This window comes from Mus musculus, chromosome 12 (assembly GCF_000001635.26).
Source record: "Mus musculus strain C57BL/6J chromosome 12, GRCm38.p6 C57BL/6J".
Taxonomy (NCBI): Eukaryota; Metazoa; Chordata; class Mammalia; order Rodentia; family Muridae; genus Mus; species Mus musculus.
Genome location: NC_000078.6, coordinates 111,898,511 through 111,923,977, shown reverse-complemented (window position 1 = coordinate 111,923,977; position 25,467 = coordinate 111,898,511). Strand labels below are relative to the sequence as shown.

At 47.4% G+C, this 25,467-nt stretch overlaps 1 protein-coding gene and 2 long non-coding RNA genes across 6 annotated transcripts in view; 2 read left to right on the top strand and 1 right to left on the bottom strand.

The window, feature by feature from the left end:
- Positions 1–476: 476 nt before the first annotated feature.
- On the bottom strand, positions 477–3,789 carry Gm40898. Its single transcript, XR_873043.2, has 2 exons — positions 3,500–3,789; positions 477–577 (listed from the first exon to the last, which is right to left on the bottom strand). It is a non-coding gene; the product is annotated as a predicted gene, 40898 (long non-coding RNA).
- Positions 3,790–6,975: 3,186 nt separating this feature from the next.
- On the top strand, positions 6,976–13,489 carry Gm51962. The gene is made up of 4 exons (XR_003950155.1): positions 6,976–7,143; positions 9,768–9,809; positions 10,427–10,560; positions 13,449–13,489. It is a non-coding gene; the product is annotated as a predicted gene, 51962 (long non-coding RNA).
- Positions 13,490–15,858: 2,369 nt separating this feature from the next.
- Ppp1r13b (protein phosphatase 1, regulatory subunit 13B) overlaps positions 15,859–25,467 on the top strand; it is a 79,663-nt gene continuing 70,054 nt past the window's right edge. The window contains exon 1 of one of the 4 annotated variants that reach the window (XM_006515796.4): positions 15,859–16,116. In XM_006515796.4, the coding sequence (XP_006515859.1) occupies positions 16,108–16,116 (9 nt within the window). In that variant the 5' untranslated portion in view covers positions 15,859–16,107. Of the gene's footprint in view, positions 16,117–16,249; positions 16,494–25,467 lie in introns of those variants that run through there. The other 3 variants (NM_011625.1, XM_006515797.4, XM_030246683.1) reach the window with 3 other exon arrangements.

The following is a 25,467-nucleotide window of genomic DNA, read 5'->3' as shown; positions in this document are numbered from 1 at the left end:
CTCAGCAGTCTCATTGACCCGTGATGTCCACTCCTTAGTCATTCCGGCCTGAACTGCAGCCGCGAGGATGACAGATGATGACGCTGTGTGTTCATTTGTCATCGGTCGCTATCTCTGCTAGCACACGTTCAAGATATTTTTTTTTGCTCGTTTTTTATTGGGTTGTTTGTCTTATTATTGAGTTACAAGTCTTCTTTATACGCTCTGGGTACAAGTCCTTTATTAGGTTTGTGTTTTTTTGTCTTGGAAGGTTGTAGCCAGACTCCTAATAAAAACAACAACGATACCAATAAAAGAAAGCGCTAGCTCAGTCTACTCTCCTGGGCATCAGCACCAATTACCACAACTGCTGACTTTTGAGTAGCCAAGTCAGCCTGAGGGGTAGCTGCTTCCAGGGAGATCCTTGTGGTTGCTAACCTCTAAAACAAACCAGTTTCAAGACTGCAGGATACAAACTAGCCAGGCCTGGTGGCTCACTTCTGTAACCACAGCATTCAGCAGGCTGAGACAGGAGGACTGGGAAGTCCGGACCAGTCTGGATGTCATGGTAAGCTCCAGGGTCCAGGACAGGACCTGTCTTGAAACAAAATAAGCACATAGACAAACAGTACCAACACACGCAGCCACAAGCAAGAGGTAGCTTTCTTTATCAATCAGAAGCAGCTGTAGGGCTGGCAAGGTGGCTCAGTAGGTGCGGGCACTGACTGCCAAGCAACCTGAGTTTGATCCACAAGACCCACATGGTAGAAGACGGAGAAAACAGAGTCCACAAGATGTTCTCCGACCTCCACAAGTGTGCCCTGGTACATGTGCCATCCCAACCCGCACACCAACCCACACACAAAAGAATAAGTGAATATTTTTTTTAAAAAAAGAAACAAAGGGCTTTCCTGGGGGGAGGTTTCAGCTTGCTTTTCAAGGGAGGGCCTTCACTTATTGCAAAGGCCCTCTTACTTTCAGTGTGATATTCTGTTTGTTTCTGTTTGGTAGCCTAAGTCTAGGAAGCCTTGAAATTTTGGCAATCCACCCGTTTTAGCTTCTCAAGTGCTAAGATTAAAGGCACGAGGCACCACAGCCAGGAAGACCCTCCTTTTAGTTGTTGGGGTGTTTTCTGCCACTGGCTTTGAGACATGCCAAATAGAAACGCTGGTTGTGTAGTTTGTTTACCAATCACCCATCTGCGTGAACAAAACACGTTATATCAAAAGAGACTGTCAGCAATTTGGGCCAGCAGTGACTAGTGTTTCCTGGGCACAGTACTAGATCTGAGTACCACCTTCACCAAACATAAAGGGGTAGATGTGCTGCAGAAGAGGGCAAGTGAGAGGGCTCATTTCTCACCGGCCGTAACCAGCAGCTAGCCAATCACACACCCCCACACCCCGTACTTCTTTCAGAACTGACAGCCTTGACAAAATAGACAAGTACCCTGTCACCTAGTTACACCCACAGACCTTTACACGTCTTTATTTTATGTGTAGGAGTGTGTTACATGTTTTTATTTTTTTACTTACATGTGTATATTTACATGTAGGAGTGTGTTGCCTGCATGTGTGTCTTGTCTTGCAAGGCTGCACATGTGTGCGCCATGTGTGTGCAGTGCCAGTGGAGGCCAGAATAGGGCGCTGGAGCCTCTGAAACTGAAGTTACAGTCAGCTGTGAGCCAGTGTGTGAGTGCTGAGAACTGCTCCTGGGTGGTCTGCAAGAGCAGTAAGAATTCTTGACTGCTTAGCTGTCTCTAGCTCCCTATAGCCCTGCCCTCCCTCCCTCCCTCCCTCCCTCCCTCCCTCCCTCCCTCCCTCCCTTCCTTAAGGTTTATTTTTAATTGTATGCATATGTATCCGTGCAACTGTGTGCACATGCATCCAGATGCACACAGACACAGAAGCATCAGTGTCCCCTGGAGATGGAGTTGTAGTCGGCTGTGAACCGCCTGTGGGTGCTGAGAGCTGAAGTCAGGTCCTCTGCAAGAGCAGTCCATACTCCTGACTGCTGAGCCATCTCTCCAGCCCCTCTCTAGCCCCTTACATCTTTTTCTTAAATAGGATCATTGCTAGTTAGGGACTGGCACCGTGCTTGCTCTGGAACCTGGGTAGGCCTCGAGCTACAGATCTCCCTCCCTTTGTCTCTGGAGTAGCTGAGGCCATAGGCTTGTATCTGGGTAAATATATCTCAAATAAGAAAACCAAGGAAGAGCAGAGTAAACCCAAGATGTAGAGATATAAAGATAAAACAAACAAAAAAGCCTAAAAGGAATTCAAAGAGGCTCCTGGGGCACATGACTCTGTGGGTGTGAGCCTGTAGTTTCTCACTGGAAGGTTGCATAGTATCTATCCTGTTAAAAATCATATATATATATATATATATATATATATATACATATATATATATATATATCACAAAGTGTTAGTTACTTTTTCTTGTCCTGACAAATTGCCCAACAAGCAGCTCTCCAGGAAGAAAGGGTTTATTTAGACCCCCAGGGTTCAGTTGTTCACATTGAGGAGAAAGTGACCACAGGAGCTTAAGGTAGCCGTCGTACCCTACGGTGTCTGCAGCCAGGCAGCAGAGTCAGATGAGCATGTGCAGTTGGGAAGCAGAGAGATGAACATGGTACTCAAGTTGTCTTCAGCTTCTTGCTCAATTTGGAACTCAAGCCCATGGCATGAGATGGCCCCCCAGACCTACACAGTGAGACTCTGTCTCAAAAGGAAAAAATAAGAAAGCAAAGCAAATGATACCGTGTAACTTCGTGTGTGCGAGTGAGTGCATGAGTGTGTGAGTGTGTGAGAGTGTATGTGTGAGTGTGTGAGAGTGTATGTGTGTGTGAATGTGTATGTGAGTGAATGTGTATGAGAGTAAGTGTGTCAGTGTGAATTGAATGTTTGTGAGAGTGTGTGGGTGTGTCTGTGAGTGTGTGGGTGTGAATGGGTGTGAGTGTGTGTGAATGAGTGTGTGAGAATGAATGTGTATGTGTGAGAGTGTTATAAGTGTGTGTAAGTGAGTATGTGTGTGAGTGTATGTGTAATTGCGTTTGTAAGAGTGTGTGCGTGAGTGTGAGAAAGTGTGTGTGAGTGTGTGAGTGTATGAGATTGTCGTGTGTGTGTGAGTTTGTGAGTGTGTAAGTATGTGAGTGAGTGTGAGTATGAGTGTGAGTGAGAGTGTGTGAGTGAGTTGTGAGTGTGTAAGTGTGTGTGAGTATGTGAATGAGAGAGTGAGAGTGTGAGTGACATATGAGTGTGTAAGTGAGTATGTGAGTGAGAATGTGTGTGTGAGTGTGTGAGTGTGTGAATGTGTGAGTATGTGAATGAGTGTGTGGATGTGTGTGTCTTTAGGAGGGAGAGGGAAAGGGAGGAAAGGAGGAAGAGAAAGAGAAGAGGGAAAGAGAAGAGAGAGAGAGTGGGGGGTAGGGGGATGCTGGGCACACCATTTAAACTCAGTAGACCCATGCCTTCCATCAAAGTCCTCACGGGACACTGGCTACCTCACCCATCCTCACCTGGCTGGGTTGGCAGAGCTTTGCGGAGTGTGTGTGGCTTCTCTTCAGTGTCCCTGGGAGGACAATGCTGTGCCCTCTGGCTGGCTTCAGAGGTGCTTGCTGCTTCAGCATCTCTTCTGCTACCAGTACAAACTGCCGCAGTTGGCCTCGCTGTCTGACATCAGCGGGGCCAGCTGCCGTCTCTGGCATTGGCAAAAGGGACAGATCGCCTTGTTCCTGAGCATGCTGTCTGTGCAGGGGAAGTGAGTGTGGGCGACAAGGAAAGCCAGCACTGTCATTCAGCTAGTGGGGGTGTCTCCAGGTCAAGCCACAGCCGAGCACTCAGGGCTGCTGATTATGCATACGTGCTGTAAGGCTGGAGAGCCAGGACCTCCCTGAAGTGCAGGGACACAGCAAAAGCCTTTGATCCGTCACCATAGGCCATGCCTGCTAGTTTATATAATTCTGACAAAAAAAAAAATTCCCCAGGTAGATACTTCTATTCCCCTATTTTACAGATGGGCAAACCAAAGCAAGAAAAAATAGCTCAAACCGTTTTCCCCTCAGCTTTCTGAGATTTGGCCTTACTGTGCAGAGCAGGCTGGCGCTAACCCCGTGGTCTTCTTGCATTAGCCTCTAAGTGCTGAGATTACAGTGCTTGCCACGGCATCCAGCCTGATAACTTCTTGCTACATGTCATTACAAAACAGATCCCAAGCAGGCTCATAAAACAACGTGACACGGCTGCAAGGGGAGGACGGGAGGCACTGAGAGCCAGGTTTGGAACCTGACCTTCCAGCTCTGGCTGTACCTCCCAAATATCCATCTCCTCTCTGCAAAACAGAAACACTCCACAGAGTCACCGTGACAGGTAAATGAGGTCAACTCTGCCCAACCACCTGGGGCCAGCAAATGATGTTTAACTCAATGTTACATCTCAACATAAAGACAGTCAAGGGGCACTCGATGCGCCTCAGTTCAACAATCTGAAAACAGCCCTGAAGGACCAGATGAGGAACAGCCTAGCCAGGGCTTGAAGAGAGGTTCTAGAAGCTTCCAGACATCTTTCCACCAAGACAGTGAGAGAAAGGACACTCACCATCCTCCAGGGTCGGAGCCAAGGCTTCTATGACAAGGTGGTCACGCAGGGTCCACAGAACGTACGGAAGCCGGCATCTGGCCTGCTTCCTTCCCGCTAGACCTCTCCTCTCATGTGTGGGCACTTGACACATGGAGAACAGTAGTGAGAATTGCAGGTGTCGGGAGGCTGGGGAAGCGATGGAGAGCTGAGGAGAGCTGGGCTCTGGGTGCCCCATCCAGGAGGTTAAAGGTAAGCAGAACCTGCACACTGGTAAGGATCCAAGCAGGGGTGGGCTGAGGACTGGCGACAGCTGTCAGCAGTTATGGGGCAGTGCTGGTGCTCCTTTCAATATAGTCAGGTGCTAGGGAGCTGGGATTAACATAAAGGCCCCCCAAGAAGGTCGTCATCCAGTATCAGAGGTCCCTTCTTCTTAGTCTCCTCATCCCTCTTCATGTTTCTACCTACCAGCTTCACCCCAAGGTTCCTGGGTGTGGGTGCTGGGAAATCTCCTAGCTGTCATTCACACATTCATTCATTCATTCATTCACTGAACATCTTCTGTCCTCTGGGTACAGCTCTAAGGACTGAGGATAAAGGCATCACTGCCCTCCCACCACTTGCATTCTAACAGGGCAAAGAGCAAGGAGCAACACATGTAGCAACTGTTTGAATGAGATGTTAAGTTTCTAGCGTTGTGAAGAAAAAGCAGAGTAAACTATCGCCACACTCCAGGCAACTTTTGCAAAGAGCGCTTCTGGGCTCCTGGCCTCCCTCAGCCCTTGGGTACAGTCATGTGGATGGATCAGAGATACCTAGGGTGGGTCTCAGTCCCCTGAGAGCAGGAAATGCAAATTCTCTAGATGAAAACTCATAGATCGGACATCCAGCATTCTGGGTGCTCCTGAATGCTGAAGATGGGAAGAGGTAGGCTTTGAGGACAAGGACATACTGCTTGTTCTACACAACATTTGGGGGACTATGAATTTGTAGGTGGGCCAGGGGCTTATGCTAGTTCAGGCTGCCAAAAAATATATACCAAGCCAGGTGTGGTGGCACATATCTCTAGTACTCCAGTACTCGGAAGGCAGAGATGGGAAATTAGAAGATCAGATCTAGCCTGGATTACATGAGAGCCTGTCTTGAAAACAAAACAAGTCAGCCAGATGTGGTGGCACATGCCTACAATCCCAGTGCTCAGGAGGCAGAGGCAGGAGGATGATCAAGTCCAGTCTGGTTTACATAGCAAATTCCAGGCCAACAGGGCTATAAAGTGAGACCCTATCTCAAATAAAATGCAAACAAGAAAACATGTACCATAAACTGGTTATCTTAACCACAGCAGAGATTTAGCCTCACAAGTCCTCATTCTGGGAAGTTAAATATCAAGGTGCTGGAGAAGTATGAGTCTGGCAAGGGCCTCCTTTCTAGTTTGTAGACAACAAATTTTCTCTGAATCCTCACGTTACACGAGGGTTTCTTGGCTTCTCTGCAGTTTTCCCTTTAAGAACAGTGTTTCTGCCTCTCCTGAGGTTGACAACCTAACCTACCCACCTTCCAACACCTCCCCTACAATTTGAATTCAGAGTAGGATTTCAACCCTTAACTTTTGGGGGGGGGGTTGCAAATATTCAGTCCATGCAGGAACTGATGCCAAATGTACTTGAGCTATGAACGTGGGGCTTGGTGGCTACGGTGCTGTCGTTTGGATGTGGAAAGTCCCTCGAACGCTTGTGTGGTGAAGGCTTGGTCCTCAGCTGCTGGGGAAAGTGGGAGGCAGTCACAGGGGCGTGTTCCTGAAGGGCACATCAGGACCTCAGCCTGCTCCTTCCTCAGTGTCGCCCCCTTTCACTAAGCCCTCCCACAACGGTGTATGTGTATTGCCAGCGACTGTGGACTGAAACTCTGAAATTGTTCATCAAAATAAATGACTGAGCTGGCAGTAGTGGTGTATGTCTTTAATCCCGGCACTAGAGAGGCAGAGGCAGGTAGATCTCCAGTTCAAGGTCAGCTTGGTCTACAGAGTGAGTTTCACATTAAGTTCCAATAAATAAAATAAAATAAAAATTGGATGCTTTAAGTTTGCTTTTCTGAGGTATTTTGTCACATAACAGAAAACCCTACAGCTCAGCTTCTGTTAGGCGTACTTGAAGGGGCAGGCAGAGGGAAGGGAGAGGGGGAGAGGCATGCTAAAGAATGAAAGGCCAGACCACTGGACTAGGGCTGTTAGAGAGAATCCTGCAATGTGGCTTGAGGGGTGTGGGGCACTGAGGCAAGACTGCCACATACTGGGTTCTGCCCGAGAGGCTACCTTGTAACAGAATGTAACAGAATGCCCTATGACAGGCATGGATGACATCGTGGTTTGCTTGTAGCAAAGGAACCTTGTAGCCTTGTTACGCACAATTGCTCATATGAAGCCAAAAGACTGCCTCAGGACCTCACAAAGAACAAAACATGCAGAGGTCCTGATGCCTCCGTCCCTCGCTCTGCTCTCCTGGACTGCATCCAAGAACTGAACTGGTAGCCACAGAGGTGCCCCGGTGGGAGGTCAGAACGGGCTGGACCCAGCGGATCACCCCAGTAGGTCTGTAGGTCTGCTTGCTCCTCTTGGGGCTGCCTTCTCTCAGTGGCTCCCTCTTTCATTCTCTGTCCCTCCAGTTCTAGGAGTGGAAGTGATCTGTCCAAACAGAGCCAGGATCCCTCCCCTGTCTTGGCGCCCACTCCCACCCTTTCTATAAGCCTCTCCTTGGTAAATAACACTCCTGGAATTTCCCTAGTTTTCAGGAAGCCATCTGTTTCCCATGGGGACCCTGACTGACGAGAGAGCACCGTGAATAGCAGCGGAAACTAGAGGTTCCTGGTATAGGCTTAGGGCAGAAGTGAAAAAAAATGTTAGGAAAAACCTGGAATAGAGGTGGCAAAGGAGGCAGCACAGGCGAGGCTGGCACACCCGGGAGGCATAGCCCCTGATGGTATCTAGCACCAGGGCACAGAAGAAGTCAGAAATAAACCAAGGAGTGAACTAGTAAAAGCATCATTCAGACCTAGCTCTGGCCCCTCTCCTCCCACGGTGCAGGGGGTAGGGGGGGGCACAGAGGCTAAGAACTGGGAAAATAAGAATAGTCCCTTAGCTTACAGAAGACACCCTCCACACACACACACACACACACACACACACACACACACACACACACACACACCTGTATGTGCTGTTGGCACCTGGAATGCCCAGCCTGTGCACTGGGCATGGGGAGAGAGAATGGGATATGCAGCGAACGGCTGAAGAACTGAACCGGTCCCTGAGCTGCTGGGACCTGCTTGAGCCCTGTTCCAAGTAGACATCTGCTCTGCAGCCCTGGATGAGGGGCAGGGTCTTCCTGGCTCTGGAGAATAACTGGTCCCCACTCCATCTGCCTGAGGCCTTGCAAATCCTAACACTTGCCATGGGTTTTGGCATTCAGACTTCATCCCTCATCCCAGAGGGACAGTGTCAGGCCTGCTTGCAGACACATAAACCTCTCTAGAGTGCAGAGCCTTGTGTGTCGCCCATACTCACGGGTGCGGCCATCCAGTGGAGTCTGATCCTACAAGGATCAAGAAAATTGTCTCTTGCAGAAGCCATCAACTGTCAACAGCACCTCAGAATGTTGACCGGTGTGATCTTGCATAGGTCTTGTGCAGGCAACCATTGCTGCTGTGGATTCATGAGAGCAGGGGTTCTGTGTGGACACTGCTTCTGTCTGGTCCCAACCTCTGGCTCTTCTAAGATGGTCACTGAGCCCTGTGTGTGTATGTGTGTATGTATGTGTGTGTGTGTGTGTGTGTGTGTGTACATTCATGTGAGTGTGTGTATATGCATGTGCACATGTACATGTGCGCACGCATGTGTGCGTGTGCATGCATGTACACATGTGTGTGCATGTGATACCCATGCCCCATTTGTGCCTGACACTTGTTCTCTGAGCTTGAATCAGAGGTGTGCTTCTTCATTAGCCTCTCTATTGCACAAAGACACTTCTCTGATGAGTTCTCTGGGGGTCGGGTGGAGATAGGATACAATTCAGAGGCCAACTTGATACTTTGACCATCTTAATTAGGATTTCTGTTGCTGTGCTAAAACACCAGGACCTAAAGCAACACTGGAAGGAAAGGGTTTATTTCAGCTTCCAGTTCCATCGTAGCCCTTCCCTGAAGGAAGCCAGGGCAGGGCAGGAGCCTGGAGGAGGGAACTGAAGAAACTGTGAGGAAACCTGGTTATTGGCTGGCTCTTACTGATTTGCTTCTTATTGGCTTATTTATTTATTTATTTATTTATTTATTATTTATTATACAAATCAGGACCACTTCCCCAGGGCTGACACCACCCACTGTCATCAATCATTCACCAAGGGAATGAATGCACTATAGACTTCCCTATAGGAAATCTGAGGAAGGCATTTTCTCAATCAAGAGGAACCAGCTCCGGTTCCTTTTTCCCAGATGCGTCTATCTTATGTCAAGTTAGAAAGCAACAAACAAACAAATACACAAACAAAACCCAACCAGGACAGCCTGTTTAGTGGAGTAATAGCAACCGATTTACTCCCAGGGCCTGTGAACTCCCCTCCGTGGGTTCTTGGCCAGACTTAAAAATGCCAACTTTACTGACTTCTTTCATACAAACTCTTTTTTTGTTGTTTTGGTTTGGTTTTTGGATTTTTCGAGACAGGGTTTCTCTGTATAGCCCTGGCTGTCCTGGAACTCACTTTGTAGACCAGGCTAGCCTCGAACTCAGAAATCCGCCTGCCTCTGCCTCCCAAGTGCTGGGATTAAAGGCGTGCGCCACCACTGCCTGGCTTCATACAAACTCAATGCTCATAGGAGAGGTGGAAGAAGTTTGATTCACAGCCAGCTACTGTGAAAATTCCCTGGAAGCCATGGTGGCAGAAAGTTCCTGTTCCCTTTGTCCCTCTGCCACCCCTACCACACACACACACACACACACACACACACACACACACACACACACACACACACACACACACACACTGATTCAGAGTAGAATGGCTTGGTGCTGACGAGGTAGCCTTACTGGCTACTGTGGTGGGGGAGACAGGATCTCCAGGGTTTGAAGAGCTTTGTTCTCCTAGCCCCTCCCCATCCATCTCAGGACTGTGGCAGCTGCTCAGGCTTTACAACTTACAGTGCTGTGTTTGGTTTCCTGTTTAGGAGCCCACTTCTGGTACAGGGAGGTTAAACTGGAAGTCAGAGGTGAGTGCTGAGGGGAAAGGGGAGGAAGCCCTCATGAAACGGCCGTGGGGGGGGGGGCATGCCCAGGCTAGGAAGCCTGGGTAGAGAGAGTGGAGTGGCTGTGGTGGGACCATGCCCAGGCTAGCTCCTGATGAAGTGAGGGTAGGACTGCAGATTTGGTGCAGACTCATGCTGGACGAAGAAGGAGAGGCCTGAACTGTAACGCTGGAAAATATCAAAGCTGGCGTCATCGCAGAGCCTCCCTCCACTACATCTGCTCTCCCCACACCAGTCCCCAGCATTGAGCAGAAGCTTAGGGCCATCCTGTGCCTTTCTTCCGCCCTCCCCAAGTCCCACCATTCAAACCACATCCTAGACAAGACCCCACCCCTCGTTTCTACTCTCCCCTAAAGCAGGCCAGCTAGCCTTCTTAACTGTCCCTGGACATTGAAAAATATAATCAAGGTCTCTCTACACCTGTGGAATGTCATCGGGAACTTCACAAGGCTATGTCCTCAGAATTCAGCTACCTACTCAGATGCTACCGTCTACGGGCAAAGCAGCCATCTCTGTCACATTATCTGGTTTTATAACTTTAAAGCACGTTTGCCAACATTTAACATCTTCTCCCCTGACAGGAATATGAACTCTGTGAGGACAGGGACCTCTTCCATCCTGTTTGAAGTGAGGTCACTAGGGCCTGGCACATAGGGCACGCACGTCTCATGTTGACTGAACTGGCTTCCTGACACCTGGGAGAGAGGGGACATTGGTATGTCTAACGGGGCAGGTCATCATAAGGTGACTCTGAGGCCAGCAGTCTGGGAAAGAAAGTAAGATCCCTCCTAGTATCTGGGGGAAGTGTGAGGGAAGGAAGGTCTGAAAAGTGAACAGAGTGGAGACACAGCTATGTGCTATGTCACACGGGGAAACAGGTGATCATGGGTTTGTCTCCTTGGCAAAGGGAAGGGAGAGGGCTTGGGGTAGCCATGCGTGGGCTGTCGGGGCACAGGAGAGGAACATGAAGAGGTAAATTGAAGCTGTGCTTAGAAAGGTCTTAAGGATTCCATTGTGCCTACCCACAAGTCCGATACGAAAGTCCTCACCTTAACACACCTCAGAATGTGTCTGTGGCTGCAAGACGGAGGAGATTAAGGCGAAATGAGGTTCTGTGGCTGGGCCCCAGTCCAACTCTGACTAGCATCCTCTAAAAGGAGGGAGGCAACATGTGTGGGAGCACACAGAAGACTCTAGAAGAGGCAGCAAGTGTCAGCCCTCGGCAAGACCACAAGGTAGGCCTTAGAGAGCCCATCCTGTCTTGGATTTCATTTTTTAAATTTGACTTTGGACTTCTAGCCTCTAAAACCATTTCTGCCTATTTCTGTTGTCTAAGCCACTCAACTCCATAAGTGATACTTTCCCGTGGTAACCACAGTAACCTATACGTGTCTTAAATTAAAAAAAAAAAAATCTTACTATATAGTTTGACTAAAAAAAAAATTAAGCAAAATATCATAGCAACCAAGTGATGAAAATGAACACAGTCAAGGGTAAATTTGGTGACAGCCTATGTCCTGCTATCACGTGGTGAGAGTAGCAGCCGCTTCTACGATCTTCTTTTGAAGTCAGTCCCTAATTCAGTCTGATCATGAGAAAAACATCCCCTACATGTCAAAGAGGAACCTTCTTTTGTTAACTTGACAAAAGCTCAGTCATTTGGGAAGAACAAACCTCAGTTGAGAAAAAGCCACCATCAGATTGGCCTGTGGACATTTTCCTGATTAATAATTGATGTGGGAGGCCCCACCCCACTGTGCGTGGTCCCTACCCTGGGCAGGTGACCCTGGGTTGTACAAGAAGGCTGAGCAAGTCATGGAGTAAGTCAATATGCCGCACTCCTCCATGCTCTTTGCTTTCATTCCTGCCTCCAGGTTCCTGCCTTGACTTCCTCTCATGGTGGACTCAAGAAATAAACTCTTTCTGGCAGTAGCAGAATGCAAACTAGGAGACCCATGTAAAAAAAAACTGACACAGAGCCTGGCTATTGTGGCACACACTTTTAATCCCAGAACTCAGGAGACAGAGGCAGGAAGATCTCTGAGTTCAAGGCCACTGTAGTCTACAGAGTGAGTTCCAGGTCAGACAGGGCTACACAGAGAGACTCTGTCTTGAAAAACCAAAACCAAAACCGAAACTCAAACAAACCAAACTGGCACAGATTCATAGACCTGCAGCCACAGTGCTGGGGAGACAGAGACAGGCAGGTCCTTGATGGCTACTCTACTAGAAGTAATCCAGAGCTCCTGATCCGGTGAGAGCCCTTGTCTCAGAAAACAAGATGGAAGACTAGAGAGACTGCTCAGCAGTGAAGAGCTCTTCCAGAGGACCTGGGTTCAAGTCGAAGCACCCACCAGATGGCTCACAACCATGTGTAACATGTGTAACTCCAGTTCTGAGGATCTCGTGCCCTCTTCTGGTCCCCACGGGCACAGACACACATGTGGTGCACAGACATACATGGAGCAAAACCGCCCATGCACATAAAATAAAGCTTAAAAATAATCAGAAACAATAAGGTGGGGAGAGCAACTAAGGCTGGTACCAGCATCACCCATGGGACTTCACCGGCACACATACCACATGCGCACACACAAACACATACACACCCTCAGAAGAATAATGATAATTAGAGGAAACCCGGCAGGAAAAGTCTACAGAGGGCCACACCCTACACATGGTTTCACTGAAGGCTCTTTTCCTTTAAGGTGGTGCAAGGGAGATGAGAGTTCGGTCGAAACCATATTTCGCATTTTGGACTTTGATCTTTGTGTGGGCAATTAGTGTGGGGTTCAATACGCTGTGGTGACTCTGGATGGCAGGAGAGTCGTAACTCCCAGTCAACTGTGTGATCGATCGCTCACCAGGAAATGGTACTCTGGGGTTCTATGGATTACTGCTGAGGTGATAGCTTGCAGGTACGCTCACTACACCTTCCACGCACAACATGTTCCATGTCAGTCTGCTTATTGGAACACAAGCCCTGTACGCGTGAGGGCGGCTGCAAAGGCGTTGTAAATATTTAGCTCTAAGACTGTTCTGAAGATAAGACTTATTATAAAACAAAAGTCACCTAATTGTGCCAAGTCCGACTTATATCTGTCCCTGGTGTTCCGGGTTTCTATTCCCACTTGCAGGCATTCCTGTATTCTGTGGAACCTTGCCTGAATTTCATTATGCAAATATGAGTATATGCTAATTTTCTTCAAGGGCATTTTAATTTGCTTTGAAGGATACTTAACCATTTTTAGTATACAATACTAGAAAGGCACATAACAGAGGAGAGTACACACGCCCCACAGACTCCTCATCCCGACGTAAGACTACTGAAGATTTACCAGTCACAGCTCAGCCGTGCCTCACTTCTCTCTGGCACCAACTCTCTTCTAGACCTCTCACACAATCTGGGCATCTTATAAACCCTAATGCCTGCATTCCACCACTAATGTGATTCTGGTGAACCCTGGTGTAGACGATGGGAGATGCTAAAGGGATTATGGTGAATCTGTGTCTGTGTTCAGGAGTTGTGGGAAATGGTTGCAGCTTGGTGGATGCTAAAGTCAGGGATGGGGTGGGGAGGCAATTATAAATGTCTTTTTTGAGGCACAAGAAGATGGGGCCTGAATATGATGTGACCTTTGGGATGGAAAGAACCTGCTGGCCAGCCTGGCCTGGTAAGTACTACCTAGAGGCAATTCTGGAAGACACATGGGGCATCACTGAAGAGCCAGGCAGCTGCCATTCTGTACCCATAAGTTCTGCAGGTTAAGAGTAAGAGGCTTGAGAGATGGCTCAGTGGTTAAGGGTAATTGCTGCTTTTCTAGAGAACTGAGAAGGTTCCCAGCACTCAGGTTAGGCCGCTCAAGTGCCGCCTGTCACTTCAGCTCCAGGCAGCTAAAGCCTCCAGATGCATGTGTGCATCAATACACATAGACCTTAGAGATGAAATAAATGCATGTATGCATCAATACACACAGACTTTATAGATGAAATAAATGCATGTTTGCATCAATAGACACAGACCATATACATACATAAAAAAAATTGTATTTGTTTCTATGTATATGTCTGTGTGCCACGTGTGTGTGCCCGTTTGAAGAGGACAAGAGAGGATGTAATTCCCTGGAACTGGAGTTACACAGAATTGTGAGCAGCCATGTGGGTTCTGGGGATCAAATCTGTGGAAGAGCAGTCAGTGCTCTTGGCACTGAGTCATCTCTCCAGTTCCCCTAAAACCTCTTCTTCTCCTCCCCCCGCCTCCGGTAAGATCTTGTAGTGAAGGTCCTCTCAGGAGAGTGGGTGACATTTTTCTGGGCTTGTCTTTTGTTGGGCACAAGCATCTATCCCTTTACAGCTCAGGGACATTAGTGCATCAGGACTGGAAGGCCCCAGAGACGATGGAATCTAAGCCTGCTTCTGCTTCAGATGGGAAATGCAAGGCTCAGAGAAACATTATGAGCTGCCTGAGACCTCGCAGGAAATGAAGCAGAGCTGGAACTGGGACCCAGGTCTCTTGACATCTGATTGAAACCACTCAATCCTGTTCCCAGAAAGGGTGTGTCACTGACCATTCATGGTCCACATGTATTCAGTCTTAAAACCCTAGGGACATTTTTACACCAAACCTGCTTGCTAACGATAACGTAACTACAGAATTCACAGGGCAGCTGGCACGTGTCACAAACTGCTCGAAGTATTCATACATCACACCTGAGAGAGAGGTACTATTATCCTACCACATCCTATGACAGATATGAGCTCGCTGAAGATCACACAGCGAGGGTGTGTCAGCAGTGGTGTGGAACCAAGTCTGTTCAACTGGAAAGTCCACGCTCTCAATCACTAACCCCCATGGCCTCTTAAGCTCAGGTGTGGCTGCCCATAAGGGGGCTGGTGTAACTCTGGCCTCCTCCCTCTCTCTGCCCCGACTTAGCAGCAGCCTCCCGCCACTCAGAGAACCAGACAGGCTATAAACTGCCCCTGATCAACATCTGCTGCCCTCTCCAGGGGTTGGGTACTTCCCAAGGTGATCTACCCTTTCTGTGTTTGGGGTCATCCAGCTGTCTTCATGTTTCTGGAATCTCATGGAAGTTTAAGCCCGGTGCAGCTCATCAGCCGTTGTGTCTCATCTGTCAGAGTTCAGGCAAATGGCACAATGTGGAGTACTCAGAAAGGGTGCCTGCCCACCCGGCAGCCTCTGCTGAGGGTCTGCTCTGGGGCCTGCTCTACCCTCTGTCACTCAGGCTCCCTAGTTGGAGGGAAAAATGACACAGGAGACAGCATTCTAAGGACAGACCTGGACCCTGAAGGTACAGATTGGACTCTGCCCTGGGACGTTCCAGCTGGATCTCCAAGGATACTGACACAGGTGGGGATGGGTCCTTCGGTCTTGGGATGGATCGTGTGAAGGGCTGAGGCTGAGAGCCTGTATGTCCTGTCCAGGAAGGCTTCAATGGCTCAGCCCGCGGTGGAAGCGGGGGCAGAGTCCCAGGTCTCTGGGGCCCGGGACACTGAGCGGTATGCAATCGGCTGATGCAGACACATCGGGGACACCCTGTGCCCGCCTGATAGGATCCGGCCTGTAGCCTCGCATAGCGCTGGACACCTAGGGTATATGTTACGGTCAGAGTTGGTCTGTGGCCAGCTCGCCACTGGCCTCTCGGACCTGAGAGGTTCGAGTCTCCACCGGTCGCGACTGTGGGCCGGACCCAGCCGCCCTTTCCTCTCTGTCCTTTGCTTCCTATTCGTCCGAGGTGACCCTGAGCCGAAGTCTCGCAGACACAAGGTTCGGAGGTCCCTGGGCGCCCCAACGCCCCCTTTGCTGGTATGCAGGAGGAGGGGCGGGGTCGGCGTCCGCAGCGCGCCCCTCCCCCGCCGCCGAGAGCGCAGACGCGCACGAGCGCGCTCTCACCTGGCCGCGGCGGAGAAGCCCCGCCCTCTTATCCCGCCTACCCCCACCGGACCAATCATAGGTGGCGTAGGCGGGTGGGGGAGCGACGCGTGGGGCGGGGCCTCCGCAGCCTGCGGGGTGAGCCGAGTGGGTGGCGGAAGGCGGCCGGCTTCGGCAGAGGCGGTGGCGGCGGCTGAGGGACGGCGACGCGGCACGCGGGGCGGCGCGACAGGACGAGCGAGGGCTGCGCGGCTCTCCGCAGCTGCCGCCTCGCCGCAGCCGGGCCGCAGGGCGCCGCAGCGGGTGCGAGGCCTGTGAGGCGGCCGGAGCGGCGTCCTGTCAGGCGGCGCGGGCGCGGCGGACGGCGCCGCGATGATGCCGGTGGGTGCGGGCGGCGGCGCCTCGTTCCCCGGCCCCCGCGCGAGGCGGGCCCGGCAGGGAGGAAGCGGCGGGCGGGCGTGCAGGGCGAGCGAGCGCAGGGGCAGGTGGGGGCGGCGGCTGTCAGCGGGCGGGCGAGAGAGCGAGCGTGGGCGGGGTCGCCGACAGGGCGAGCGGCCTCCGCAGGGCTGCGGGCTGCGCGGGGCTGCGGCGTGTACGGCCCCTCCCGGCCAGCGACCGGTGCCTCGATTTCCTCGGCGAGGGCACCCGGGTGCGGTGTTCGCACGCTCGGAATATGTGTTTCCCCTGCACTGGGAGGAACGCATGCCGTGCGTGGATTCAGAGAGCCATCTTAGGAATCCCCTTGCCGAGGCTTCTCCGTGGGTACATTTGCTCCACCTGGCGTGATGTCCCTATGTCCTTAAGGTTGAGCCGGTTGTGTGTCACTCGAGCCTTTGTCCTGCTCTTAAGGATGCTTTTGGCCAGGAAGACCTTCGTTTTGGGGGTTGCCACCTTCTTTGCCTTTTCCTTTACCTGCGTGCGGTACAAGCAGCAGTGGATGCTGAATTCTCTCCTTTTTTAAATAGGCTTTTTGTGAAGTGTATACGTCGTAATTAATGGGAAAAAACGTGACATAGATTGTACCCAGTTGGGCGTGTTGTTTTTAGAGTGTCTATTGAGTAAAAAAATCTCAGACTAATAAAATAACACACAATCTATTTTTTTTTTTTTGTTCGCTTGTTTTAGAAGTGCTGGGGGTCAAACCTGGGCTTTGCAGGACTAGGCCAGTGTTTCTATCACTGAGTTTATATATCCCAGATCCACAGAAAAAAAAAATTGAAGCCTACGTGGAAAGATCACGTTTCAGAGGGGAAATATGTCTCTGCATTTTTACTTGAATACTGTCGTTCTGCTATGCTGCACCCAAGCTCATTAGTTTACAAACCACCACCCCTTCAAATAATTTCCTGTTTCTTGATAATCTCTTCTCCCTCCTTTTGAACTGATTCCAACCCCTGGTGTTGGTGGAGTTTTAAGATTTAACCTACTTGATCCTTAAATCCTTTGGTGTTAGGCTTGTTGAATGCTAAGCATGTTTTTAAACGATTGCCTTGTAATGGAAAGAGCACTAAGTGGGCGTCAGAAGAGCTGGGGTCAAATAATTGTTCTGGTACCTCTTCATATTGTGTCCTTGACAGAGTTGAGACTGAATTCCCTCTAAAATAGGGATAAGAACATATCAGTATTTGAAGTACCATCATGAAGATCAGTCAGGACGCTTTTCAGAATTGTTGAGCAGAATGCCATACCACATTTTAAATATAGCTTTGGGGTTTCAGTTTGAGATTCTAATCTTTACAAGATACACTTTATTTCTTCCCTTTTCTTACTGGCTCCATGTTGAAAAGGTATTGTGGTGTTTTGGAACGTTGCAGTTAAGTCCTGGTAGTTGCGGTGATAATGCAGTCACACTACAGTAATATTGAAGATTATCAAATGTTTGGCAGGTTTTATCCCTCATTGTGTAGTGTTTAATTATAAATGCTCTGTTAGGAAACTTGTATTACTTTTCCATGTGTTAGCGCAGACATTTTTACTTCTATCCATGCCGTTGAAGGATAACAAATTTTGTTTTTAAAATGTTTAGTCTGAAAATGGGATGTTTACTTTAAAAACTCAAATAGTGCTTTTTAAAGCTGATCTTATATTAGTTTAACACTGCTTTTTTTTTAAAGATACTTTGAGAAACCGATGGTGTTTTTCTTAATCCCTTTTTGTGTTTTATTTTTGTATTTTCTTCTTTATCTCTAAAGATACTACTTGTATGGTTGAGTCCTTCCTCTGTTAACACAGGTTGGAGGTACTTGTAAATTTAATACAACTTTTAACAACACATCTTTCCTTCTTCATAATATCTTATACCATGTATCCAAAGTGTAAATGTGATTTTTCTGGCTTTATTGTATATTTGGTGTTGATCATCACAGTGAATCATCAAAGGAAGACTGGTTCTTATGCTGTGGTTGTTCAAAGCAGTAGGACTGTCAGAATTTAATAACATTAGGATCAAATGCAATATAAAATACCTTAGGTACTATAAAAGTAAACAAAGCCAAGTAGTTCTCTACATACCTTTTTGTTAGCTGTGCTTATCTGAATTATACTTTTTAAATTACATGTATTTGTTGTATGTGCACAGTACCCACCATTAAGTATGCAGATCAGAAGATAACTTATAGAGGAAGGCTCTCCCCTTCCACCGGGTGGGTCTCTGGGATCAAACTCAGGTTGTCAGGTTTGATAGCAGTGCCTTCACCCACTGGGCCATTTCCTCACTGTGAGGTCACCTGAACTATAATTATAAAAAGTGATCCCTTAAGTCATCAATGTGATGGTGGACTGTTTTGTTGTTGTTTTTCAAGATACGGCTTTTTTGTGTAGCCTCTGCTATCCTTTATAGATTAGGCTAGCCTCTAACTCAGAGACCTGCCTATCTCTGCCTCTCGAGTGACTATTTTTTAAAACTAAACTTTGTGTGAATACTTTGAAAGTATACATTTACAGCATTCTTCAGGTGGATTGGTACCCTTCAAGTGTTCATTGTCCCATGTAGGTAGATAGGCTACCAGGTATATTTGAGACTTAGTGGTATGTAGTGTTGGTCTGTGGTGACTTTTAACTGGTAAGATGGTTGTGTACTGCACCAGATCTCAGCTCCTGAAAATCAATGAAGAGTGGCCAAGTTCCCATCTGACAAAGTCTTTGTAAAAGACATCTGCCTGCTTGTTACTTAAAGTCCCAAGACTTTGGGCCTTTAATCCCTGCACTTGGAAGGTGGAAGTAGAGAACCTCTGTGAGTTCAAGGCAAAACTAGCCTACAGAGTGAGTTCTAGGACAGCCAGAGCTACAGCAAGAGAACTTGTGTCAGAAAATAAAACAAAAAAAGTTCTGTGACTTTCTACTTTTTTTTTTTTTTGTGGTTTTTGCTTTGAGACAAAACCTCACCATGTCACCTTGGCTGGCCTAGAACTTACTTTGTAGACAAGGGTAGCCACAAACTCAGGGATTAACTTGCTTCTGAACGCTGGGATTGAAGATGTGCACCACCACACCAGCAACTTCCTACTTTTAAAGATGGGTTTTGAAAATTACCCTTATAAACAGGATTATATTATGTTCCAGTCGTTGATCATTACTTTTCTGTCTGTGGATGACCCTTTTGAAATGTTTTTCCTATATCCTCAGAGGACTCTACATCCTACTGCAGAGAGCCTCACTCAGTCACATTCATTGCTGCTCAGCTCATAATAGCCCAAACTGGAAACAGCTCAGATGTCTATCAGCTAATGACTGCTTAATGAACATTTACACAATGCACTATTATTTAGCTGTTAAGAAAAATTATATTCTGAAATTCGCAGGTAAATGGATGGAACTTGAAAAAAAATCCCAAATAAAGTAACCCAGACACAAAAGACAAACATTACATGTTTTCTCATATCTGGATATTAGTTTTTAAGCTCTCAGTATGCGCTACAATCCACAGAGGTTAGGTACCTAGGAAAGGAGGAAAGGGGGAAGGGGGACTAGAATATCGTGTCATGGGAAGACAAAGGGGAAACTAGAAGAGTAGGGTTAGAAAGAGGGGAAGGCAGAAGAAAGTAAGAAGGGAATATGGAGAGGGACCACTAACACTAAAGGCCATTTCAAAAACCATATGAGAACCTACTCTTAAATTCCTCCTAAAATATAGACATATATGAAAGGACTCTAAATGGAGTCACCAAACAATAGGGGAGACAGTGCCCCAGCTAGATATCTTATGCCACCAAGTAAAGCCTCCAGTTCCACGACTGGTTAGATCTTGTTTACTTGTTGGCCAAAGGGGTTCCATGGAAGCCCCCAAACCTCACAAGCGATTTCCAAGGCTGTTGCTTACTCTCTACTGCTTGATGGTAAGGCCCTGTTGCTGAAGACAGCACATGTCATAGAACATAGAGACGTTGAGCTGGTACCTGACTAGAAACTTTGCCCCTTCTGACTAGCATTCAAAGTACTGGAAAGTACTCCACATGCTGCTGTACCTAGCTACAATCCCTAGCGAGCTTCTTGCAAGATAGACCGGTATAACAGTGGCACAGATGCTAGGAGAGTAACCACCCACGTTTGGATGGGCTTTAAGGCCCACTCCACGAGATGAAACCCATACCTAACACTGCTACAGTGGCTAAGAACCTAAGACTAGATAGCTCACAGTCCTATTCTGTTAAAGGAACATAGCAAGAAAATGACTCCAAGTGGCATACTGCTCTGTCCATAAATCAGTGCCTCTCTCAGCCCACATCAGAGATGCGGTATTTGCAGTAGATGAGACCACAGAGACAGACTGGAGAGTGTGCAGAAAGAGCAACACTGGAGCACCCAGTCCTAAGTGGGATGTTTTGTCAGACCCTTCCCTCAGGGCTCAGGGATTTGTGTGGAAGAGGAGACAGAAGGATTCTAAGAGCCATAGGGGATAGATAACACCAAGGAAAAGGTGTCTTCCAGAAACTACAGGACTGATGTACATATAAACTGAGACACTAAGACCAACATAAATACAGATCCACAGGGTTCCAGCACTGAGAGGGGCAAGTGGACACACAGGGTTTTACCCCTAACCAACAAGCCACCTACAGTTGATACCCATTGCATATATCAGTGACACTTCAGGGCAGGTCCCTTGCTCAGAAGTAGTTAGCCAATACAGAATGAACCCAAGTAGAAGCTCCTAACTGTAACTCCGGTTCCAGAGTATACACCACCTTTTTCTGACCTCTGTGGTTACCAGGCATGAATATGATGATACATAGACATACATGGAGGTAAACACACGTATATAAATTTAAAACAGCAAAATGCTTTTTTTAATGTTTGCCTAAGGGAAAGGGTATATTTAAAGAATGCCATAAGACCCAATTGGGCCTGATAATATTGAGGCCATACCTAGACAAATAAAAATTTAAAAACGAAAAGCCTGATCTCCATCATGGAGCCGATGTGTGTTGAAAGTGACATTTGGGAGCTGGTAGAGCTCTTTAGAGGGATGGGACATACGAAGGGCATGGGCCTGAGGCTCTTGTTCCCTTCCAAAGGAAGCCAGCAGGAAGTGATGCAGCTTTGAAGTGTGTTCGGTGTGAGGAGGATGCTTTGGTGGTGATGTTAACCCCGAGGCTCCTTAGTCTCTGCCGGCCTGTCTCATGTGGCTACCTGGTTCCACTGAATGTGTTCTTGGAGCCCTTTGGGCATGCTTACTGTAAGGTATGGGTTACGGTCAGTTGTGGTTATATTTAGCTTTTATTAAATAAACATTTCAAGTTTTCAAAGAAATTTTTCTTCCTAACTATGTAGAAATATTTTAAGATACAGAGAAGGTCTTTTTCCTTATAAACTATCAACTGTCACACAGGTGACACAACACTGAATGGTAAATGTGAGAGACTTGGATTCCAACTCCCCACTTGGTAATAATGATGTGACCTCTTGACTTAATAGCTTGTGACCGTGACCTTAGCTTCTCATATGTCCAATGAGTTGGACTTGGTAAATTCCAAGTATTTGTGGTTGGGCTGGTAGTTGGTTTATAGCAGAAACTTTCCTGAAGCTGATATTCGTTTTGTCCACATCAAAGACCAAGGCATCCTAACTCTTACATGGCATCCTAGTATCAAGAAAGCCTGTGTGATGGAGCAGACGGGGAGAACTCAGGGATGTGATGCTGGCATTGTGTAGTTGATTGCTCAATAAGTGTGACTTTGTACTATAAGTAAATAACACTCAAGACTGCATAAGAGTTTTTAAATTCTTCCTTCAAATAAAATTATACACACAAGACCACTTAGAACGCATTTCTGGACTACTCAACTATTTCTAAATGAGAGCACATTTCACTCATCTAAAGATGTCATGTCTAGAAGTGACCAGTGGCGTTTTCTGAACATGCAGAAGTTAAGAGGAGAACTCTTCTTCAGGCTCCTCTTCAGGCCAGGAGCTTGGCAGCTCTGTGGCTTCCTAGAATTGAGTTTAGTGAGAGTGAGCTCTCAGCAAGTGGTGTTTGTCCTCGCGCGCTCTGCAGTGTGTGACAGCTCTATGCTGATGTCTGTGTGTGGAAAGTGAGCTTTAAGAGGTAAAGAAACTTGGGCCAGTTCTCCAAGCTAATAAGTGGTGAGGCAAGGGCTAGCGACAAAGGATCTGACTCAGACACCTCTGCTCCTCGTCCCTGTGCCAGTCACTGGGGAGTTTGCCATAGTCAAAGCATGTTGCCAGAGGTGCTGCTAAATGGAATCTGGCAAAAGTTTTTTTTTTTTTCTTTTATGCTCGTGTCAAATAGAGCCTAACATTAAAAGACTCCTGAGGCGAATGTTCTTGGGGGGGAGTGGTAGTCCTCTCTGCCTTGCATTGTTTGTGTCTACTTCCCTTTTTAGCATCCTTCAGTGTATGGCCGCATACACGCTTTGTAGTTACTGAAAACTTTAAACAAGATAAAAGCTTAAAATACCACTGGGCTATTATGTTAACGTTACATAACTGGGTGTCAGCATGCGTCTTTGTGTGTTTGCCCAGATGGAGAATGGTTGTTCAGCAAAGTGTGGTGGGGTTTGGTGCCTTGAAGCGCTGTTGCCATAGTTATTTCACAGACTGTGCTTCTAGGGCCCAAGAACTGGTATAATCAGGTTCTATTGTGACACTTTCTTGGCTTGATTGTCTTGCTTTATTTTGCTGCAAAGATAGCTTTATGACTGTTGTACATACTAATTGATAAGCAAAGGCTGCTGCTACTAGATCTTATAAAATAAGAATGTGAGGTGACATCATGAAGAACAATGAAAGGCTTGAAAACTGAGAGCAGTTTTGTTAAGCTTAATAAATGAAATCTAAAATATGAATGTACACTTCAGTGCAGGGTGCTATTGGCATTTTGGTATGTTTACAGGAAGTGTTAACTGAAGATTTGGCATAGCCACGATTGATAGCATACGCCATGATTGTCACCATCATAGTTCAAGCACATGCAAAGGCCCCGTGGTGGGAGTGTGCCCAGTATTGCTGGACACGTAGGGAGGCCTGTGAGCTGAGCAAAGTGAGTGAGGGAGTACTGGAAGAGACTGGGTTAGGAAAGTGATGGTGTTCATGATGGGTGAAGAGGTGGGGTGGGTGATATAACTGATGTAATAGTGTCTTCAGGATCAGTGAAGGGAGAAGGAGTTTTTTGTTATAAGAAATGAAACATGATCTCCTTAATGTATCTTAAGTAGTTCTAAACTTCAGGCATTGCTAAACTGACTTTACTACGTTAGGAAAGCATGTGGGGGGTCTTGGGTAAATCTCAAACTCACAGAGATTCTCCCTCCTCTACTGCGCAAGTGCTGGGGTCACAGGTGTGTGTCACGATGCCTGGATCCTTCATTTGCTAAGTTAAAGATAACGTTAACTGTAGGATTGGTAGGATCTCCTAACTTATATAAAAGGTACCTGGCACTTAGTAAATGCTCAGAAGCATACATATAGCCTGCTATGGTGCTGTGGTGGTTTGCTTTTTTAAACTGTGTGTGTGTGTGTGTGTGTGTGTGTGAGAGAGAGAGAGAGAGAGAGAGAGAGAGAGAGAGAGAGAGAGAGAGAGAGAGAGAGAAAGAGAGAGAAAGAGAGAGAAAGAGAGAGAGAGAGGGAAGAAGGGAGAGAGAGGGAGAAAGAGAGAGTCTATGAAAATATGAGACTCTGGGTATGTAAATGCCACAGTGTACATGAAGCAGTCAGAGGCCAGCTTTCCAGAGTCATTCCGTTCTTCCACTCTGGGCTCTGGGCATCACCTGCAGGTCCTCAGGCTTACACAGTGACTGATTTTAGCTGCTGTGCTGGTTGGTTTTTTACCAGCTAGACACAAACTAGGAACATTTGGGGAAAGGGAACCTCAATTTAAAAATGCCTTCATTAGTCTGGCCTGTAGGCAAGTCAGTAGTGCATTTTCTCGATAGTGTTTGATGTGTGAGGGCCCAGCCCACTATGGGTGGTGCCAGCCCTGGGCAGGTGATCCTGAGTTTTATAAGAAAGAACGCAGGCTGAGCAGGCCGTGGAAACCAAGCCAATAAGTAGCCTTCCGTGATACTCTGCTTCAGTTCCTGCTTACAGGTTCCTACCTTGAGTGCCTACCTTGGCTTCCCTTCGTGATGGACTCTAAACTGTAAGCTAAAGAAACCATTTCCTCCCTAAGTGGATTTTAGTTATGGCATTGTATCACATCGATAGAAACCTGCTGAGCCATCTTACTTGTGTGGGTGGTTTTTCTTTTGTAGGTGAGAGGGAATATCATTTATATGCCACTTTTAATGTGTATAAATCAGTGACTTTAGAGTATGACAAGGTGACACTCTGTGGCAGCCATCTCATTTCAGAATAGTTTACCTAGTTCATCTTTGAACTACAGTGAGTATGTATCCCTTATCTGAAGTGCTGACTAGAGTCTCTGATTTACCTCTTATTCCCCTGGATTTCAGAATGTTTCTGTACATGTAAGACTTGGAACTTGAGCTCATGTTTAAGCACAAGATTTGTTTTTTCCCATGCATCATACCTGCAGACTGAAGGAGATTCTGCACGATATTTTTAATATTTTGTCAGATCTGTCACATGGGTCAGGTGTGGAGTCTTCACTTGTGTTTCATGTGATGTTCAGTTTTGAAGTTCAGAGTTTGGATAGGATGCTCAGTTTATATCTGCTGCAGTTGCAGCTCTTAGCAGTTGTGTGTGTTCGTGGCTCCATTTCTGCCTTTCAGGAGAGGAGAGCAGGAATACTCGCATTTTATTTTCTGTTGTGCCACTACCTGATCTAGCAATTGGCACACAGTTGGTATTCCGTAAACATTTGTTGAATGAAGGAAGAGATGACATGCAGGGTATAGTCATCCCATTGTGGGTGTATACGGGTGCGCGGGTGCCTGCAGGAGCAGAGTTTGACCTTCAGGAAGTGCAGCAACCAGTCAGGTTTCCACGGTAGAAGGGTATGTTCTGTACTTGACCTTAGTTAAAAGGCTGGGAAACTGTAGAAGAGTAATTCTGGAGCCAGTGGAGGGTAGAACGTGTGTGGAGAAGGAGAGAAAGAAACTGAGTGCCAAATGAGAGGGCTTAGAGGTAAATGCACGCCACCACCCCTGAAGACCTGAGTGTGATCCCTAAGTCCCTCACGATGGCAGGAGAGAGTCAGCTCCTGACACTTGACTTCCACTGTTGCACTGTGGCACTCTCACAACCCCTTCCCATCTACCACACGGGAGTAAGCAAAATGTAATAATTAAAAAAAAATGCCTTGGAAAAAATGAA